Source organism: Harmonia axyridis, chromosome 6 (assembly GCF_914767665.1).
Source record: "Harmonia axyridis chromosome 6, icHarAxyr1.1, whole genome shotgun sequence".
Taxonomy (NCBI): Eukaryota; Metazoa; Arthropoda; class Insecta; order Coleoptera; family Coccinellidae; genus Harmonia; species Harmonia axyridis.
The window spans coordinates 31,007,437-31,029,171 of record NC_059506.1 but is presented as its reverse complement, the minus strand read 5'-3'; the positions used below and the strand labels follow the sequence as shown (position 1 = coordinate 31,029,171).

Below are 21,735 nucleotides of genomic sequence, written 5' to 3'. Positions count from 1 at the left end.
AAACTTAAGATCAAATGAATCATTGAAGCATTATAGTATTCATAAAATTCACTAATTGCATAATCATGATATGTCTATATAAACTACTAGCACCAAGTAATATTACACCTGTATATTAAAAAAAAATTTTCTGCAAAAATATAAAGTATTAGAGATAATTTACTCATATACTGAAATAATTCAAAACCAATTCGAATCGAAGAATGTTGAAAAACAATTTCAATATAACACTTTTTTGTTTTTTTTTTTACACTTAAACATACTTTAAGGGAGCTTTCTCTTGAAGATTATAAAGTCCTGATTGGAAGAATTTATCACATCGAATACATGTATTTACACTTCAATTCTATCTACATATTTCACAACAGGCTCTCACGATGTTTTACTTATAACTTGAATGGCCTTTATTCGAGCAACGCATTTTCAAAATAAACCTAATTTTATAACTCAATTAATTTTTTTTTTTATAAAACTGTTCATTACTGAAAATGTTTTCTTCCAAATGAAAAATGACAATCATTCAATTATAGACAAAGGAACTTACAGCCCCCAAAATAAAAAAAATCACTTACTATCAATTTTGTTTCAATAGTGGAGCTATATTAACTTCCCAATGAAAACACGAACATTATGAAACAAAACTTCTGCTGTTGAATCATTTCAAATGGTTATTTTTCTGTACTTATCATTCATTTGAAAACAAATCACTTTGATTTCAATTTATGCAATTTTCATGGAACGCTATCCATAAACCGCCTAAACATTTTGTTAAAAAAGTGGCAAATTAATAATTACCTGTACAAGTCGTTACTTCCTATCAAAACTAATCTAATCTAGATAAGTCTCTTTCCAATTATTTCTTGGGTTTTAAACACCTATATTTAGATTAATAAAATATCAACTTTTCAATGTAGACCAGTAACTAAGACCTAAAGCAAGTTGCTTAAAAAAATACTATTCCAATTGAGTTCACACTACTTTGTCACTTCTAGGTTACAGAAAAGAGAACAGGCATATTTTTTTTTTTAATTTATGGTATTTGTGACGTTTCACCTGCATTGAAACATTTAGTAAAAAAAAAAACAATACTAAACAATGAACTGTGATTCATTTGCAGATTTTTTTCTCTATATGTTGATTGGAAATAAAACGTAAATTTAAAAAATCAGAAATTTCAGTAAATACGTTTAATTTTTTTTTTCATTTTTCAATCATAAATCTTAATGATATTCAGATACAATTACAAAATAAAAAGAGATAATTTATAGAATCAAACATAATTTTTTTATGTAGAAAAAAGTTAAATAATTTCAAATCATCTTTCAGTAAAAATAATTCAATTCAAACACGATATATAAACAAAAAGATTAGACAAAAAAATTATCAATTTTTTTTAAATTAAAATTATTACCGCCTACTTTCTCAAAAGATGAAACATCTTGTCTATGCCTTTTTTAGCAGATCTAAATAAAGAACTACGGTAAGAGTAGCAGTTATATACGACATAAGAACAATTTATTTTTGTTACAGCACTCTAAATGGTGTTAGTATTTGGTTTCATCAGCAATTATGTTATCTAACTGTAATTAGTGATGTAGATCAAACCCTGCTCCTGAAGAATTTGAAGACGTCTCTCTACAGCCAGTTTATCTGAAGAAATAAAGAAATACTATTTTAAAAAAGTATTGCGAATCGATCTATGAAACATACAATGCACACTTATGGCACTTATGCCAAAAAATCATTTATTGATAAACCAGCAAATATAAGTTTCAAATGATTCAATCTAAAACATTTTCATGAAAAGTCTTTACGACAACACTTTTGAGAGGAAATGTATTAGTATGAATTCTCTTCAAATAATGACCAATTGGTCATTGCGCTATTTGAGCGATAAGAAAAAGAGAACAACTTAATCAGAATTACTTACAAGCCTTAAGTTGTTGTTGATCATATTGAGAATTGATTTGTTGAGACAGACTGTGTAGAATTATCTGTGCTGTTTGATACCTTTCACTACTATGCAGTCCTTTTCCTAATAGTTCATCTGTAGCTGCTGTCTGAGTCTATTAAATAATTGATTTAATAATGTTGTAAAAAGAGTTCAATTAATCATTTTCAAAAAATGTATTTCATACCATTTGGACTACATGCTCGTACAGTATGCTATCGACAGTATGTTCTGGAGTTTTTATCTTGGTAATTAATCCGTCTGTGTTCAATTTTCGACATGCTGCTAAGGTTTCCTTGAACTTTTGATTCAGAGTGACAACAACTGGAATGAAAACTGAAATGGATACTTCATTAAGGAATCATCTTATGCTTTAACAACATTTGTAGTCTTTATGTTGCTCCAGTAGTGGTTCAGAATAATTGTCCAACATGCATTTTATTTGGGAAAATATTGAAATGGGATACCATTTATTGGAAGAGTTATTACAAATCTTCCTCTATCGGTTAGACTTGAAAGCAAAAAGTTGCTTAAACTGCAGATCCCTACCTTTTGTCACATTGGTACTGGGCCGCAGAGTTCCTTCTCGTATTTGTTTAGTAGCCAGAGTCAGTCCAGAACCCAACAGTTGTAATACCCTAATCAGCAAGAGGACTTGTTCCGCCCTCTGATCCAACAGATTCTGATTGGACATGGCCGAATCTGACAACGAAACCAACGGAGATGCAGACTTCTGGGCTGCTATAGACAAGATGGAGTTGCTCAATGCCAGGACGTAATTTATTTTCGCCAGGGTCTCCTGGTGCTCCTTCTGGAAATTTCACGCAACGTAATTATTTGTGGATTTTTGAACAAACAATATTGGATGAGAGGTAGACCGATTGCAACTCTAGATGATAAATGAGTTCAGTAAGAAATAACATCAATTAACCCCTATCTCAAAAACTAGAGCTGATAGAAATAATCTAGTGGCGTTTTTTAAACTAGCAGATTAAAAACATTTGAAATCAGCTAGGTTTCCGGTAACTTTTTTTTTTAATTGTTGACCTAACAGGCCAATTGAAAAGTCCCCAGTCTACCATAGTAAAACACATTTTTTTTTGGCAAAATAGTTGCCTTCGAGGGTGATACAGCGATTTTAGCGATCTTCCAACTTTTCAATACCATTTTGTAGTACGATTTGTCTTTTGCTTTAAAATAGGCCTCAGTTTCGGCGATTACTTCTTCATTGGCGCTAAATTTCTTTCCAGCGAGCATTCTTTTGAGATCTGAGAACAGGAAAAAGACGCTGAGAGCCAGATCTGGCGAATAGGGTGGATGCAGAAGCAATTCGAAGCCCAATTCATGCAATTTTGCCATTGTTTTCATTGATTTGTGACACGGCGCATTGTCTTGATGAAACAGCACCTTTTTTTCTTCAAATGGGGCCGTTTTTAACGATTTCATCCTCTTTTAGGCGTCCACTACGTTCACCGTCTTCGGTGCTCATTTCCCCACGTTTAAACTTAGTATACCAATCAATGATGGATGATTTTCCTGGCGCAAACCCGGGAAACTCTTCATCAAGCCTAGATTTTGCTTCAACTGTATTTTTTCTCTTCAAAAAGTACCGTAAAGTGGGGTTACTTTGCTCGAAGAATGTTAATGAATCCTACAACTCTATAGACATTATCACCTGATAGAGCATATTTTTCTACCTCTTGGGTGTTGTTTTCAGACAGATAAAAAAATATAATAATTTTTGGAGAATTTCATTATGGAACAATGCACATTCTACCTATGATTTGGGGTTACTTTACTCGACCATGTGAACTCAACAGGAAGACAAATAAATGAAGCATTGTTACACTGCTTGGAACAGAAAAGAAGTGGTTCGTCTGGACCTCTGAAAAAGAAAAACAAGAAGATGCTTCAAGTTCCTCCTGGGGAATCTATTAGGCACGAAGACTTGATTGATATCAACCAGGCGGGCTTAGCAGAATCATTCAAAAAGATCTTCGCTGGAATCAGATGAAGAAAGCCTGTCTAAAGTGAAAGTTGAAAGTGACAGAGAAAAAATTATAGATCATGAGAAAATAAGATATGACGAAGGAAACGTTGAAAGTGAGGATACGAGGAACAGCAAAAAGATGAAGATGAAGTTTCGTCTCTACATAAATCAATAAGCCCTAACGATTTTGTAGTGGTGCAGTTTGTTTCAAGTTTCTCATTCAGTATTATCATATTATTTTATATTTGTATGTTGTCAAGTATTTGTTGTGTTTATTACATGTTTTCACCAGTTTATAACTTTAAATAGTAAAGTATTTTGTAATATGTCGCATTTCAATAATGACCCTAAAAAGCTCTTCATATTTTTTCAAAATAAATTTGTAGATACCTACCTACTTGAGCAAAGTAGCCTATTGACAGCGCAATATATGCTCAAACAGAGTATTTATAAGTAAATGCAAAGTTGCCCCAATCTTGGGGTTTCTTTGCTAGGCCTTTAAAAATAAAAATGAACTATTTCTAATCGAAATTATGCCGCCACATCATGTGGAATCAGTGGGATAAACAGAATTATATCAATATACTTTTATCCCCAATTTTTAGGCCCAACACCTATAAATTAAACTTGAAAAAACTACCAGATTTGAGCAAAGTGACCCCACGGTTATATTTTATCAGCACACGAAATTCTTTTTTTTTTTTCATCTTCTTTCAAATCAGAAAAGTAGCTTCACTCACAACGCAATATCTTACAAAATAATGGTCGCACTGGTGTCAAATTTTGACACGTATCGTTTGAAGGTTGGTTCTAACTAAAAATTATATGGATTTAATACTAGCACCGCCATCTGTGCATCAGACTGAGGACTATTCAATTGGCCTAATATGTTATCAATCAACTCTATAGTCTATACCATAAAGAAAAAATTTTGAATAATCCAAACTAGATCGGTTTCATTCGATACTCTTATCTACTATATCTTTTTTTTTCTGCTTCAATATTTATTATTTATTTATCTAAATACATATGAACTTTCAAAAGACAAGAATGTGCAACTCACCCCCAACAGAGAGTCTTCCGGTAATTCAGGTGCTATAAATTGAATTGGATGATCGTTATCATTGTAAACCGAATGCATGTTACCTATTTCCGAAATTTCTGGTAGGGTCATAGCTCTCGTAGAAAAATTGGGACCCATAGTGGGGTTGTTGTTATCGCTTAAATTTGGCGCACTTAGCATAGGTACTCTGGCAAGAGCATTGCTGAACGGTGGAGAAGTACCTTAAGGAAAAACAATGTTAGTAACCCAGTTTTGGTATGTCATTTTCAAAATTTTAAAAGCGCACAAAGCAAGAACAAAAAACCAAAAGAAAAGCTTGAATAATTCAATAAAAAATAACAAGGGATTTCATAAATAAATGCATTGAAGTCACCGAATTGAAGTGTAAGCTGTTTTCTGAAAAAACTGACAATTCTTGTAAAATAAAAGATAGATCAAACAGTTTATATAGGGTGTTTTTTTTCGAGATATATAACTTTAAGTTGGCATTATTGTTCAAGATGGCGACCGATTTAACAGCTGTCAAGTGATTTATTCTCAGTTTGGTTTGGCAATTCATCATGAATAGACCCACGCCTGAACAACGCAGATAGTGCAATTTCATTTCGAAAATAATGGTTCTGTGCGGAATACGTATCGCGCACTACGTCCATTAACGATGAAGCGCACTTCTGGTTGAATGGCTACGTCAACAAACAAAACTGCCGCATTTGGAGTGAAGCTAATCCTCAAGTGTATGTCTAAACACCGTTACATCCAGAAAAACTGACTGTTTGGTGCGCTTTATGGGCTGGTGGAATCATTGGTCCGTACTTCTTTAAAAACGACGATGGCCAGAACGTTACAGTCAATGGTGATCGGTATAGAGCCATGATTGTTAACTTTTTCATTCCTGAATTGAACAACCATGATGTCCAGGAGCTGTGGTTCCAACAAGACGGCGCAACATGTCACACAGCTCGTGCCACAATCGATTTATTGAAAGACACGTTTTGGAACTGTGAATTGGCCTCCAAGATCTTGTGATTTAACACCTCTAGACTACTTTCTGTGGGGCTATGTCTTTACATACCCCATTTGGAACCATTTGGAAGACAACATTCGCCGTGTTATTGCCGATATACGGTCACAAATGTTGGAAAAAGTCATCGAAAATTGGACGTCCAGATTGGACTACATCCAAGCCAGCCGTGGCGGTCATATGCCAGAAATCATATTTAAAATGTAATGCCACAAGATTATCTTGCGGATAAATAAAATTCATGTCAATCGAATAATCCATCGTTGTTTTATTGCAATTTAAAGTTCTATAGCTCTAAAAAAGACACCCTTTACAAACAAATATTAAAGCAATCACTGAAAATCATAAGATTCATAAAAATTAAATAAGATTTCAAAATAAGTGTCAATCTTTCAAATAAAAAAAAATCCAATTTTGATATTAAGCTGTTGAAGGAAGCAGAAGCAAACAACAAGCATAGATAATAAGTTTTTGTACCAGAACGTCTCAGTGGGGAATTAGATAAACCACTCCTACTAATAGATCCATTCCAAATATTAGGAGGCGGAGTTTCTGAATAGCTACCACTCGAAGTTGATCGCCTTCTACCACCAGGTGGAGTGCCGATCATAAATTTCACCTTGAAAAATTCGAAAATTGTGCAGGTATGATATATTGCAAAAATAATCTTACTTCTTGATTTAATATAAGGTTAATTCCATCCAAAAGAACAATAAGATTATTATTAACTGTTTGATCAGTTTCCATTATTGCATTGTTGAATATGGTGTTTTCAAATAGGATTGATACAATTTAAAATGGCTATAATGGCAACACTGCGTATTATTTTTGACATTTCTTATTTCATTTGTGTGAAGTAGGTTATGCCATTTATTCATGAAAAGATACACGCTTCAAAAACGTTTAGGAATTTGTAAATTGCCTTATCAAGGTTTCTGAAAGTTGTTGAAGCATGTATCTTCCCACAAATGGAATAAGCTACTAAACACAAAGGACATAAGAAATGTCAAATTATAACGCATTATAACCATTGTGAATTTTATCATTCCTGTTATATACTCAGTGACATCAAAAGTGTTTTCTAATTTAGAAAGGATGTATAGTCGTCCATCAAGATAATGATAACGCATAACACGTTACTGCTATAATGTCCCCAAAGTATTATTCCAAAACTTTTGTGCAAATTCCTCTCAACAGCAAAAACAATATCAACGCGTTCTAAATTTCAAATTGCCATTCTGCCTAAATATTCTAACATGTATGGCTAGTTCAAACTTCTTCTTCAGCAAGTTGTCAAGTAGTATCAAAACAGTCTCAAAAGCTAGTTGTCACAAGCCAGTTCCTCTATCTTCGAAAGTTCACTCACACTTACTTAATTCTATAATTGAAATACAATTAGTAATACTAGTAGACAGAGGAGCAATAACTAAAAATATCTGTAGCAGATATAATTTTGATTTTTAATGCACCACTTCTAATGTCACTGAGTACATTATTGTTTTGTGTGATGAGTTTTCATTATGAGAATCTAATGTGTTATGTACTTGATTTGGTTACGAAATTTGTTATCATTTGCTTTTTTTGTGAATTCAGAAGTTCTAGCAGATGTATATCTATTTGTTCCAAAATAATAATTTTTGTTGTTAGTTCCTCTTATTGTAGTTTTTCTTTTCAATTGTCAGATCAGATTGTGGGAAAGCACAAAGGCTGTTTTATATGATTAATGAAAAGCATCTTGTGTAGGTTAGGCTTTGTTACTGTACCTTCACGCCACCTTAGGTACAGCACTGTTCTTTTTTTCTACCCAACAGTGAAAGGCGAGTTGGATGATACTACCTAGTGAAAGCCAATAAATTAATAAAAACTTACAGATGGTGGCGATAACGAGCTAATATCGATATCGGTTTCTGGTTTGCTTTCATGGCGTACCATATTTATAGGTGCAGATCTTGGAACTACGCTTGAAACCTAAGATAATCAATTGTTAAGTACATTGAATAATATTTTCAAACTTTAAACAATCCATTTCAAAGAAATAATAATTATCGCTAGCCTGTGAAAGGGAGAAAATTTTGTTTTGTGGGAACCTGTTATTTCAAATAAAATATTTAAAAAAAAAAAATGGAACCGCTTTTTAATTTTTTTTTCCAATTTGAGGATCCACATAAGAGATTAAGGTTAAGAGGGAACACCACCACGTGACATTCTTGTGATCTGTCAATATTTGCCTAGAGAGACAAAAATAATGTGGGGTGTTGCCTGAACGATTGAATGATCAAGTAAAGTTAGGGGTATTACAATAATTACAAGTTTCGTTGAAGGAGGCAGTACTCTAAGAGTCTTTTTTTCAATTTTTACAAAATTAGAGTTTTGCCTCTTTTGCAATGATTTTTTTGGTACATTTTTTTACGAATATTTTTAAATTACATTAGTGCTTTGTAGGGATACGATAGCACCTTTTTCTTGTGAAAAACGAAAAGTAACCAAAAGCACTGTTTTTCTCTTTATTTGCGAATTGAAAATATTTAAGATTATTATTTTTTTATTTCCAAGGCGTTTGACAGGCTAGACCATGGAGTTGTTCTGACAAAGTTGTCTTCTTTTGGCTTAACAACGAATTTCGTCCTTTTTCTAGAATCTTATCTTACAAATAGAAAATTGTTCGTTCAGTGTTCCGGATTCAGGTCATTTGATTTTTTAGCATCATCTGGAGTTCCGCAGGGTTCTAATTTGGGGCCTCTGCTGTTCATGTTATTTATGAATGATTTGAATTCATTTTTGCTCTGCCGGTTTCTTTGGTATGTTGATGATTGTAAGTTGTTTCGCAGAATTGGTTCCATCCATGATTGTTGGGATCTTCAGAGCGACATTGATAAACTGATTGATTGGTGTAGAAGAAACTTGCTTTCATTAAATATTATAAATATTTTCAGTACAACATTGAAGGCAGCGTTTTAAACAGAGTGACTGAATGTAGAGATCTGGGAGTTTTATTTGATCAAGGGCTGACTTTTGTGCCACATGTGAGTGCAGTTGTTTCGGAGGAACTCAGGACTCTCGGTTTCATACTCAGAAACTCCAAATACTTGTTCGAATCTCGAACCCTTTTCCTCCTTTTTACGGCGCTTGTGAGGTCAAAGCAGAGTATGGATGTGTAGTGTGGAGCCCTGGTTATGAAGTTTACATTGATAGTTTGGAGAAAATACAGAGGCGATTTTTGAAGTGCGTTTGTTTCAAAATTGATGGCATGTATCCAAATCGTGGCATACCACAGGAATATTTATTCAATAGATTTCATGTGAACTCCCTAGAAGTGCGCCGGGTTTACTTGAGAATTCTTTTCCTACATAATATTATAAGTTCACAAATTTATTGCCCCTACTTGCTAGCCTCAGTGAATTGGCACGTTCCAAGGCTGCCTGTTCGAAATGTAACCACGTTCTACCTTCCTTTTCCGTACTTCGATTTTCGCCTCTGTTCAGAAGATTTTTGCAATGTTCAGAATATTTTAGACATTTTTTGCTGTACTCATTTTGATATAAAAAGGGCTGTTCTAGAGTAGCAATTTCTTTAAGAAGCTATCTGTATATATACTATTTTGTATTGTTTATTGTAATTTTGTATTTTTCCCCATTCTGTAATTGGCTTAGGCTGTAGATGGGTGTAGTAATTAAATAAATAAAAAAATGAATTAAATAAATTATATTAGATTATTGTTTAAATAAATTATTTGAACACCCTATAAAAATCGATGATATGTGAGAAAAAATATCTCTAATTTCGCAGTGGTGTTCCCTCTCAACTACAGTTTTTCTAATAATCAACAAAATTTAATGAAGAAACTTAATACGACCCCAAGAATTTCTAATGTATATATTTCAAAACAAGTTCAATGAACACTTTAAAAATTGAGTGTAGCTAAAAAAAATTCGAAATAATTCGTCGAAATACTTGATTATTTTTGCTATCTAATACTTATAAAAATCAGAAAACTTACGCTAGGAGTATATTGGTCGCTTTCTCTTCTTTCCTGCTCTGAATCCCTTCGTACTCTAGTATTTCTCTGAGGGGTTGGTATAGGCTGAGATGCAACAGGTAACGTAGAAGGTCTAGGTGGACTCGAATTCGGATGGTCCAGATCACACGGCGAATGAGTAATTTTTGGTATGGTACTATGGATAATGAAATCATTTAATATCAATGATGAGCACAATATTTTTTTTGCTATGAAATAGTCTATTCAACTGTTTCTCTTACCCTCTCTCCTTTTCAAGGCTCTCCGTGGAACGGTATACAGGTAAATTTTTAGGTACAATTACGAAATCATCATCTATACTGTTACTTAGAGTTTCTGTAACAAAATTGAAAATAATATATTATATAATTTTATAATTATAATTCATCTTTAGAGTTCCACTTTAAGCACCCAAATCCTATGATCTGCAATGGATTTAAGTTGTTTTAATTTCAAATAACAAAGTAATGTTTATTAGAGCAACGTAAAATGACAATAAAATATATTATTAGTCAGTAAGATGAAAGTTAATACCAGGAAGCATGGTAATTAGATGAATTTCAGAGTTGTGAAATAAAAATGGAGCACAATAAGAATTCTGTATCATGAAAAATGTCCTCACTTAATTTACAGAATCTCTAATCATAATTACAGTTCCTAGTGACACAAAGAGAACACCAACGAATTAATAAGAATTATTAGTGAAAATTCTTAAGATAATGAGCAGACCTGAAATAGTAGTAGGTATATATTTTCACATTTCTCTTATAACTGATAGATATCATTGCTTTTGAGAGATCTTGAACTTCTGTTCAGAATAAATATTTTCAATGCTATTATTACATTTCTACCATTTCAGTGCTGTGGTTATAAAACCGATAATACTAACATGATAATGTTAGTAGTACTGTTAAAAAAAAAAAAATTGAAATCCAAAGATTATTCAATAAGAAGCAAATTGCGAAATTAAAAAAGCAAAAACTTGTGCCAGTGAGCTCAACTGGTATAACTCTAAGCTAATCAAGTGAGATTGGAAAGTTTATGATAATATCTGCGGTATTTTCAAAGAGAAATATTGGAAAATTCATAACTCCAGGAACTAACTGAGATCAAGCCTTGCGTTAAAAAATATTTCATTAAATACAACGATAGCATCACCGGTTTGAAATTTCATGATTGTGCATAGTCACTTTTTGCCTTGAAAATGGATGGATATTAATGATATTAATGGAAATTAACGATAGCATCACCGGTTTGAAATTTCATGATTGTGCATAGTCACTTTTTGCCTTGAAAATGGATGGATATTAATGATATTAATGGAAATTAACGATAGCATCACCGGTTTGAAATTTCATGATTGTGCATAGTCAATTATAACTAATTTTTTTGATTAGTTTCTGCGAAATGATCTAGACCTCGTAAGGGATTGAAATTTTTTCCTCCAAAGATCCAAAGGTTAAGTGTCCTTACAAATAATAAGAATACATCATCCAACCAACTAACACCGTACCAGTGACACCCTAAAAACGCTTAGCAACTAAACAAAATCCCTAATGTGAGTTCAGAGGTAACTATAGGTGGTGAAAAACAGTTACAGTTCTCTACCACAAACCTGCTTGGGGCGGAGTCGACACTCTTGTTGGACTAGCAGTTTTCGCAGGCAATTTCATGTGATTCGGTGATGATCTTGCACTCACCGGAGACGCCCTCGAACTCACAGGCGACGGTTCGAAGAACGGTAATGGGAAATCTGTTGAAAAAAAGAACAATACCCAGAGGTAGTATTTTCTTTCAACATGTGCTCATACGACTTTTTATTCTCGTTAACATTGATTTGAGTCTGGATTGAGTTATTGAAAGTTAAGTAACGCTACATTTGTTGTTTTTTGAAAAATGAGTAAAAGTGAGTTTTGTGTATTGATAAAACATTGTTTTTGTTTATGGGAAAATGTAATTCATCCTCGATTAGTTGTCCTATTATTCAAGGTGTGATTTACTGTTCTATTTTTTTTCTGAAAAGTTGAGACATAACAATGAAGTCAATTAAACTAATGAATTTTTCTGAACATCGTCCATCATTTCTATCGCCTTCGTACGAATTATATTTTCACATATATCTACATTTTTATTCTTTATACCTAAAAGCCTAAGTTATCTGTGAAATAACTCGAAATAACATATTTATTTGAATATTATTCACCTGCAAATTAGCAATAAAATAAAAATTAATAAATAATATAAAATGGCTGACACCTGCACTTGGTAATGAATGAAGAAAATACAAAAAGAAGAAGTACAATTTCAAGTGTGTAATATCATACGATATTAATTATCTATCTGGTTAATGTATCAGCAAAAATGCCATCAACATAACCAAAGTTATGTAACAACTGTGTAGTCAAGTAACCCAAGGAGAATGCATGTCATCAAGGGAGAGTAGCGACATACCGGTTTCACCCTTGTTAGGTAACCCAAGGAGAATGCATGTCATCAAGGGAGAGTAGCGACATACCGGGTTCACCCTTGTTAGGTATGTCGCTACTCTCCCTCGAGACATGCATTCTCCTTGGGTTACTTTCGATTATGATTCCTACGTAATAACGTGGAAGTCTTCGGTTTGACAATGGTTATGTTGATGGCGTTTCTGCTGATACATTAACCAGATAAATAATTAATATCTTATGATATTACACACTTGAAATTGTACTTCTTCTTTTTGTATTTTCTTCAAATAAAAATTAAGTTAGGTATTCAATTCATTTTTGAAAGGTGATATTTTCTACTCTGAAAATAATAAAAAAATTGTATAAATAATAATTCCAAATGAAGTTATCATACCATATCAATTATGGATGAATCAATATTTTGCTATTCATTTTTTCAAAAGGCAGATTTTGGTGAATTTACACAGGTACATTTTAGATTTATCATGTTTTCAGTAGTTAGTTGCGTGGAAAAGTAGCTTTAAGCTTAGAAAAAGTTTGATGCGCATGAACCTCCCATGTCCATGTGAAACCAAAGATGAAAAACACAAAAAAAGGTGTACTAACCGCCAGGTATTGGACTTTTCCTATGGTATTGATCCCTCTGTAAGAATGGGTGATTGAAGAACTCATCGAAACTCAATCGTTCTTTGGGATTTCTCTTCATTAGTCTGGTCAAGAAATCTTGGAGTTCTGGGCTGGTAGAGCTCGGCATCCTAGATAAATTAAAAAGACATTTTGGAGCTCAAATGTTTAAGTTGGAAAAAACGATCGATAAGAATGTTACCATTTGGAATGCAAGAAACATTAAAAGTTAACTTTCTAGTAGTGTGACTGTTTTGTGTCACATCGAAATATCTTTAGTAATTTTGAAATTATTACAAAAAAAACGAGTTATTTTATTCAAATGATGGTGAAAATAGTTAGGCTCCAGGTTTGCAGGTTTATTTTTATATTAATAAGTCTATCTACCCTATTTGTTATACCTACTCTGGGACAACCTGTATAGACTATATAGTTTATACTCACTTTGGCATAAGATTTAATGTTTTCTCGTAGTAGTTTTTCAGAGCTTGAGGATTGGGAGCGCTAAAGGGTGGTTTCCCCGTAAGGGCCTGATAGACGATTGTTCCTATGCTCCACAAATCAGCTTTACTATCATACTGAAGTGACATAATAACTTCCGGTGCCTGGGAACAAAAGAAGCATATTGATGCTGCAAACTAATCCAAACTTTGAAAGTTTCTCACCATGTACATAGGACTTCCGCATAAGGTTCCTGCCATTCCACCTTCCTCCAGGGTACGAGCAAAGCCAAAATCGGCTAGAAAAAAAATTGATTTATTTCAGCGGCTAATATTTTGTTAAACAAAACCCACCTAACTTCAGGTTTATTTGGTAAGGTTGAGGATGGGCTATGGCTGGGTCATATGACAGCAGGATATTCTGAGGCTTCAGATCTCTATGCACTATTCCTAAAGTACGCAAAGTCTTCATAGCGCTTGCTGGAATACAAAAAAGTGATTTTAATAAATATAACTAATAGTTTGTACACATTCAAAAAGATTATATGTTCAATACATATGGACTTACCAATTTGTAACAGAAATAATCTGAGTGTATCCTCACTCAATGTTTTCTTCAATATGAAATAATCAGCAAGATCTCCTCCATTACAAAACTGAAAAAAATGAGTTTATTATTACAAATAAACGAAGTCAAAATTGATTCTTTTCGTCCGTCCGGTCTGCCACTTAGTTTACGATAACTCTCGAAGGGGATGCGCTAGAAATTTGAAATTTTCAGGATAGGCTCAGGGTACGTATATCTCGGTTAATTTCTTTAATTGATCAAATTCGATCGATTGTTCCAAAGTTACATCTATATGAAATTTTGTTTTTTCAATCATTTGAAAATTAGAAATCAGTTGTGAAACAGTCAATGAAATGTTAATGTAAAATTTCGTGATGATCATATCATTGGTAAATGAAAAGAAAAATCTATATTAGTTCGAAATCTGAGATTTCAGGTTTCATTGATTTTTTTATGTGTATACATATAACTTCATTGATAAAATGAGGTATTCAAAAATTCGCTAAGTAATTTCAAAGAAAAAAAACAATCTTCCAAGCATACATGCAATTTTTTTCGTTTCCTCAATAATTAGTTAATAATATTTAAAAAATTATGAATGACATTGTGTGGAAAGTATGACGCAATTCTACGTTTTTAGGTATGAATGTAGCTGGGGCTTAATTGAGTAATTGATCTCAATTGATATTAATTATTTAAAATAACTTTGAAGCAAAATAGGGAAGACTAATTCATGAATGAGTGAAATACACCTAATGATTAGGTAGGACATATTTTTTCAAATATTTTCTAAATTATAAATGCGATCAACCAGAAATGTATTTCTTGGTTGTTGACATATTCCTCGGATAGTTTTAAGAAAAAAAATTTTTTCGAGATACAAGGTGTTATAGTTTGATTTTTTCATTTTTCATCATACTTCCCTTCACAAGATATTTAACTAAAATTTGGCATAGATATTTCAATTTGAAGTTTTCATCATGTGATATGCTAATTTTGGATGCAAATCTACAGGGTGATATTTTTTCTGAAACAGTGCCCGCTTCTTTCCTCCAGAACTTTTTTTTTCTGGACCAATGGTAGTTTTGAAAAATTTTAAAAGAAACTTTGGTCCAGTACTACATTTTTTGGTTTTTTTGTAGTTTTGTCGTATCTGCTGCCGATTTCGAGAAAAAAATTTCAAACAATTCTCTAGTAATCCTCAGGAAAATCCAAATTATTATTAAGATCCAGTTAATAAACTGTGTTGAATAAATTAATTATAAGTTTTGGTACTTATTTACCCAATCAGTAGCGAAGATCAATAAAGATTCGATAAACTGGTAGAATCATCTCAAAAAATTAGGACTACAAGAAAAACCCTGTATCACGAAATCTAAGCGTTTGCGGGCCCATGTTTATAGGACTTTGTTTCCTAAAAATCACCCAAGGAATCTCTCATTTTCCTTTGTATCTCCAATTTAGGAGCACCCTGTATGAAACACGCAAAATCTCAACCCAAACATAGCTATTATTACGGAAAAATTGGGTAGTTCTTTTCCAATATTCATGAATTTGATCGACTTGAAATTTAGCATGTAGATTGAAATTGCTATTTAATATGAAAACCATGAATCTCATCACAATCGGCTCTTCGGTCATGAAAATATTAGGTAAATTATTTCAATATTCTTCTTTAGAATTTTCTATGGGTTCTAGTTGTACGATCAACATGAAATTTCACACGAAGCTTCAAATTGTCATTCTACATCCTTTCTCAAATTTTTATCTCGATCGAATTCTCAGCTTTTAAAGGAACCGAAAAACAAAATTTCGAACGGACGGTATCTACGGAATCCCTAGACGGATTTTGCCTATTATCAAGATCCGTAACCTACTTCATCTAAGTCAACTGGGATTCAAATATCGGACAAATGACTAATGAAATCGAGCCTGCAGGAAAGTACGCGAAAAAAATTGCGATCAAATTTAAAAAAATACTATATATTTGATCAATTTATTGGGCAGATACTCCTGAGTCACCGGTGAGCGTAACACGAAAACACACAATATTACCCGAACAGGCATCATACGTGGAGTGTTTAAATAAAATGATAAGATAAAGGAAAATGTATCATCCGAAAAGAAATATACGATCCCACATAATCAGATCGGGTTGTCCATTACGTACTAAAATTCGGTGTGCCATCACCGCCAAAACGAAAATAATGTTCGCCGTCAGTTTTGGGAACGTCTGCCTGTGCCTGGTCCTCCACCTGGTGATAGGGTAAGTCCCCAAACGTACAGAACGGTTAATAAATCGTCCTAAACGGCGAAAAACAGCCAGTTTCAATTGCGCATATATCGTGAGCACCTTCCATTATAATTAGGTTTTGCATACCTCAAAATCTCATCAAATTTTCCGATTTAAAAACTCCTTGATGAAATTTTTGTTGTGCAGGACTGATTTTCACGTTTTCGTTTCAATAAAGCCCACTTTAGCTTCATTGAAGTTAGTTACATTTCATAAGTTATCATTGATTTGTTCCTTATTAAATAAAATCGGATATATATGAATAAATCACCAAATATGTTATATGAAATGTTTGGATCGCCTTCAAAGTAGGCCAAGAATATCGTGGTGCAAAACACACGAGTATCTTTCACAACAATAGTGATTTGCCATATGACATTCCATTTGCAGAGCAAAAATAGCACTGTAAACAAACTGAATGACAAATTACGCCATAAGTCTGAGTATATAGGACAATTATTCCAATCTAGCGACAAAAATTACTACAACAATCCTTGGTGAATTTTCTTCAAAATACCTTATTTCTGAAACGAATTGGTTTAAACAGTTTTGAAGCATCTTGTTTGATTTTTCTAAGCATTTTTTGATTAATTGTTCCGGATTCGAACACTTATTTCAATATGTCCCGGACCTAACCAGTAAAACACATTTTTTCTCAAAAATTGGACCTTATTTGTAACCTTCCATAGTGATACATGAACTCTTAACTGTCCAATACCTTTTTTCCATCAAAAAACAGTGGTTCATCGACACGCCAAACTCTTTTTTATCCATTTTTCAAATAACAACAAATATCGTTTCTAATTTTTTTTTTACAATATTGAGTTTATAGGTTTATTACCTCAACTCTTATTGTATCTAATAATAATAATAATAAATACCCTGTTCAACTTTAAGTTGAAGCTCTCATTTTTCTAGAGTTCTTCAACTATCGTTTGCCTCAAAATACCAGCTAACTTATTTGTTAATTCAAAGTGAGAACTATTAGCTTAAGTCTGCACAAATGCGAATTTATTTCAAGGTTACATTCTCAACTTCCAAAATCTATAAAACCTCGATGAACATCAATCTTTTCACACAAGGAAGTCTCAAGAATATAAATTTTTTTTTGGGACTTCATCTGCTTTTAACTTACTGATCATATTTCATAACTTAAGTCATGCAAACCGACTTAGATCTTTCTCTCAAGAAGATCAAATTAGCTAGTAAAACAACATTTTTTTGTTTTTCAGTAATGAATAAATCTTATTTAATTTTTTTTTTCATCAACAAAAACTAAATTTCCAACATATCATATTCAATTTGTTCTTCTTCAACTTGTTGGAATAACGATCTGAAAGAAAGTTGTACTTGTTTTGAATAATTGACGTTGTTTTCATTCATTACAAATTTGTATATCTTATGACGCAATGTAAAGAACTACGGAAAGTAAAGTGTACTCAGCCGAAAAATGTATATCTGATAAGAAATATTGATATGTGTGAGACGGCAAATAGATAACATTAGTGCAATTCAAAAATGATTGAATTTTCACTTGATGAATCAGTTCTCATTCATGTTTTGGGTTTATCCTAATGAACAAATTTTTTGTTAAGATAAATCCCACAAGTTTACAACGAAGATATTAGGCATTATATATTTATTCAATTTTTCTTTGAAATTAAACCTCATATTTTGATTTCTCTAGTTAGTATTGCATTTTATTTGTTGTTTTAGGAAATCATTGGATTTGCAGTATGGATATCAAGAAATAGAAGAACCCTTTCCAATTTCACAAACAAATGTGAGTGTTAAAATAAGTAAAACCACTTCAAATTTTACACAATGAACATTTTCATGAAGAAGAATCTCTTATTAATTGTTAGAGACAAACTTCTATCGCACTTATTGTGAATTCTAATATTTTAGCTAGAAGAAGAGAAAATACTGGAATTCGATCGATTATCTAACGATGGCATAGAGGAAATATGCAAAAATTTCAAAGTGGCAATACACATAAAAGAACCAGAGTCTTATATCAACTGTCCTGAACATTTATTCGATAGGAGCAGAAGTTTGGTGAAGAGGAATGTAGACGAATTAGAAGGTTCTGGAGGTGAGTTTCAATGTACTAAATCCAAATATACAACATACAATTTTTTTCAAATTATATCAGTGATTTTCTACTTGTTCATTATAGAATTGTAATCGAACTTTCGGAACATAAGTAAAAACTAAACCGAAAATTTTCAATCGTTTTAGATTCAGACCAGACCGTTACAACAGTGGATGATGTGACAACAGACCAAGCTGTACAATCTAACGCCGAACCAAAAAAGGTCGAAGATGCTTCAGAACCAAATGTACAAGCTCCACCAGAAGTTGAACCGAAATCTGAAGAGCCAATACCAGTTTCGTCCGAAAAACCTGAAAGTACTCCAATAGGTAAGGGAAGACCATCCTAAGTAAGGGGAAGAAAAATGTTAGACCAGTTGGCAGACACCGCCACTTCGAGAAACGTCATTCTTTATTTGGGTTAGAGCTCTATGATGAAACCCCAAATGTAATAATTTAATCATGACAACAATAAAAGTTATATGATACGTGACATTAGAGTAAGGCTAGAAATTGCCGTCTGAGTGTCAGTTCAAAAATAGTTTTTTATCATTAAGTGCAATCATTTTGAGCAATTTACGAATTGTCATTTCCGAAATTCTTGAAAAGTTTTACGAAGGAGGAAGCACTGAAAGTCACGGACGCATCTTCACAGAGTATTTATGTATTCTATTCCTTTTAACAAGCAGATCTAAAAAAATATTTCTCTAATTCTATGGCTAATCAGTTCATGCTGCCACTTTTTGTAGAAAAAAATCGTGCGAAAATATCACAGAATCGCACAGATTTCACGATTATATTTTATTATTAATGTTGGTAACTCCCCGGAAACGGATTTACTTATTATCTGTCAAATTTGTGATATAGAAAACTGTTCTACCAATACCAACATTTCATTTTTCAATGTAAATATCACTAAACGATATTTATGGAAATATTTCATTAATTTCAATAAAAATTCAGTGAATTAAAGAAAATAATGTATTTTGAACTTGTGAAAGAATATCAATGCCTTCTGCACTTGAATTACAAATAATTATTACAGCAAAATGGTTTCGACGAAAAATAAAAAATGTAATCAATTGATGTTTATTATCTCATTCTCTCGCATTTTTCTAATCTTTCGATTTTCTGCAGAAAACTTGTTTGAAGGTGGATTCGACAAGATATTGCAGAGTATACCAAAAGGGCAAAACAGTACTGATGATTCCAAAAATTCCCCTGCTACTTTGAAGAATTCCAATCCAAAAGAACAATCCGGTGAGTATAAATTTTAAAATTGTAGTTGGCAATGCTTATGTTTTTCCCAGTATCATTAAAACATCGCGGTACATTTATTATTTAGAGTAATTCCTGTTCATAGAGTATTATCAAGTCCACTCACATTATTTTGAAAAACGAGATTTTAGCTCATAGCACGTTTTATAAAATAGTCTTTTTTGCAGAAGGGGAGGATGCAAAAACCGGGGAATCCAAGGAAAAACCATCTGCTGCATCGCCAAATACCATGCTACTGATAGTTATTGGTGCTCTAGGATTGGTAGGAGCATTGGCATTCGTCGTAAACTTCTTAAGGAGCAGGAGGGAAAACAGAGAAATCGACGAAGTTGTTGAATTAGAGGCTGAAGGGAAGGAACTGAAAGAGATGAAACCACTGATGAAAAGCCCCCTGGCTCAAAACGGAGCCAAGTCTTTAGAGTACATAGATGCAGACCCACAAATCCAAGTTACGACAAGGGTGGAACTTGACCGAGAATCTTAATTCAGAATGGAATTTATTCATAAAGTATTGTTAATTGCTAGAAACATCACACCGATTAATGAATCGATCGAAAATTATAGCTGAGTAAGATCAAGTAATTTGTAGGTTACACTTTTTTACAATAATAAAATTTGTAGTTTTTACTCCCAATTTTTTCCTAGAATTTCCTTTTTTCTCTACAGCTAGCTAGATCACATAAATATTCAATGCAGTACACATGAGTATTCATACTACTCCTACCTCGAATACAGAAAGTGTGGCAGTTATTAAGTTTAAGTCGGCTGCTTTGAAATTTTAATGAATCCAGAAAATAATGGAATCTAATACACCATCTATTGGTTTCTATTGGAAGTATGATGCACTCTTAGAGTTGACACATAAAAGATATATCTCTTTTCTTTGTGTGATTTGTCATATTTTTAATGACTAATTTCAAAACCTGAACTAACAACTGCAAGGCCTATAAAATTGTCCCCAAGACCTTATCAACTATTTAATTATGAATAAGATTTTACGTTTGTCTCCCTACTCTCATCGGCCTCTGAGAGAACTCTCAGAAGCTCAGCTTGTTGGAGTAGGAGAAATATTTATTTTGTGTGTAGGCTTTGTTACTATGTCTCTTCCCCACTTCGGGCACAATACTGTTCATTGTTTCAATATTCAATGAAGCACAATTGATATCGCAGCAACATGCAAATAAATATTAAATTTTACATGCAAACGTCTCAGAACAAAACACTCACCTCCATAACCAGAAATACATGGGTAGGTGTTTCTTCGCAACTTATCATAGACACCAAATTAGGGTTGTTGAGCTCCGCAATTTGCTGTAAAAACCAATAATTAATCATAACTGATATTTACATTATTTGTAATTGATTCATTAAATGATAACTGTTTTAGACTAATATAACAGTACTTCTCTGGATGAGAGATATTAAGTATCAGGTGAAAGTTGAAATATTTTAGGACAAATTAACATTCAAAAATAGCTCACCTTCAAAATATTAATTTCCTTACTTAGTAAGGCCTGGCATTTATTCACATTTTTTTTCGTTATAGCCTTAATAGCAACTGGAAAGTTTTTATCCTAGAAAGAAAATATGACGAGTGAATTGGCTATTGTATTATAAAAAATTATACCTTGATTTTTCGACCTCTATACACACAAGCAAATGCACCATGGCCTATTAATTCTGCATGACAAATTTCAAATTCTCCTGCAACTACTTGCCCAATTTTATTGAATGCATTACCCTTATCCATGTTTCTCTACTATTATTAGCTACAGTATAAATCAATGTGATTTAGTATTATAAATAGAATTCCTTTTTTAACAAATTGTCGTTTTACATTGGTGATTTATATAAAAAATTTGTTGAACTGAATCCTAACTAGTCACTGCTGAGTAAACAAAAACAACAAAGATCTATTGACGCTTATCATTACATACAAAACGCCATCATA

At 32.7% G+C, this 21,735-nt stretch overlaps 2 protein-coding genes across 6 annotated transcripts; one reads left to right on the top strand and one right to left on the bottom strand.

Annotated features, from left to right (window-relative positions):
* Positions 1-1,172: 1,172 nt before the first annotated feature.
* LOC123681740 (serine/threonine-protein kinase unc-51-like) lies at positions 1,173-21,734 on the bottom strand. Of its 5 annotated transcripts, none has more exons than XM_045620012.1 (19): positions 21,412-21,734; positions 21,266-21,358; positions 21,012-21,095; positions 14,120-14,207; positions 13,906-14,031; positions 13,777-13,850; positions 13,556-13,716; positions 13,094-13,242; positions 11,656-11,793; positions 10,283-10,376; positions 10,023-10,197; positions 7,895-7,993; positions 6,503-6,644; positions 5,088-5,225; positions 5,005-5,036; positions 2,501-2,762; positions 2,139-2,287; positions 1,931-2,066; positions 1,173-1,650 (listed from the first exon to the last, which is right to left on the bottom strand). In XM_045620012.1, exons 1-19 carry the CDS (start codon positions 21,532-21,534, stop codon positions 1,577-1,579), a joined length of 2,337 nt encoding a protein of 778 aa, XP_045475968.1. In that variant the 5' UTR covers positions 21,535-21,734; the 3' UTR covers positions 1,173-1,576. The 5 variants fall into 5 exon arrangements, with proteins under 5 accessions (XP_045475968.1, XP_045475969.1, XP_045475966.1 ...); XM_045620013.1 differs by having other exon boundaries at positions 2,139-2,275; XM_045620010.1 differs by having other exon boundaries at positions 5,005-5,225.
* On the top strand, positions 16,134-20,411 carry LOC123681742. Its single transcript, XM_045620016.1, has 6 exons — positions 16,134-16,385; positions 18,129-18,195; positions 18,321-18,507; positions 18,654-18,836; positions 19,644-19,766; positions 19,952-20,411. Exons 1-6 carry the CDS (start codon positions 16,228-16,230, stop codon positions 20,266-20,268), a joined length of 1,035 nt encoding a protein of 344 aa, XP_045475972.1. The 5' UTR covers positions 16,134-16,227; the 3' UTR covers positions 20,269-20,411.
* Position 21,735: the final 1 nt, after the last annotated feature.

Bases quoted from the DNA above. Each gene is read 5' to 3' on its own strand.
- LOC123681742 (XM_045620016.1), top strand. From the start codon at position 16,228: ATGTATCATCCGAAAAGAAATATACGATCCCACATAATCAGATCGGGT. The intron at 16,386-18,128 runs GTAAGTCCCCAA...TTGTTGTTTTAG, and splicing joins GTCCTCCACCTGGTGATAGG to GAAATCATTGGATTTGCAGT. The intron at 18,837-19,643 runs GTAAGGGAAGAC...GATTTTCTGCAG, and splicing joins ACCTGAAAGTACTCCAATAG to AAAACTTGTTTGAAGGTGGA.
- LOC123681740 (XM_045620010.1), bottom strand. From the start codon at position 21,534: ATGGATAAGGGTAATGCATTCAATAAAATTGGGCAAGTAGTTGCAGGA. The intron at 13,717-13,776 runs GTGAGAAACTTT...TTTTGTTCCCAG, and splicing joins GCGGAAGTCCTATGTACATG to GCACCGGAAGTTATTATGTC. The intron at 13,243-13,555 runs GTGAGTATAAAC...TAATTTATCTAG, and splicing joins ACATTAAATCTTATGCCAAA to GATGCCGAGCTCTACCAGCC.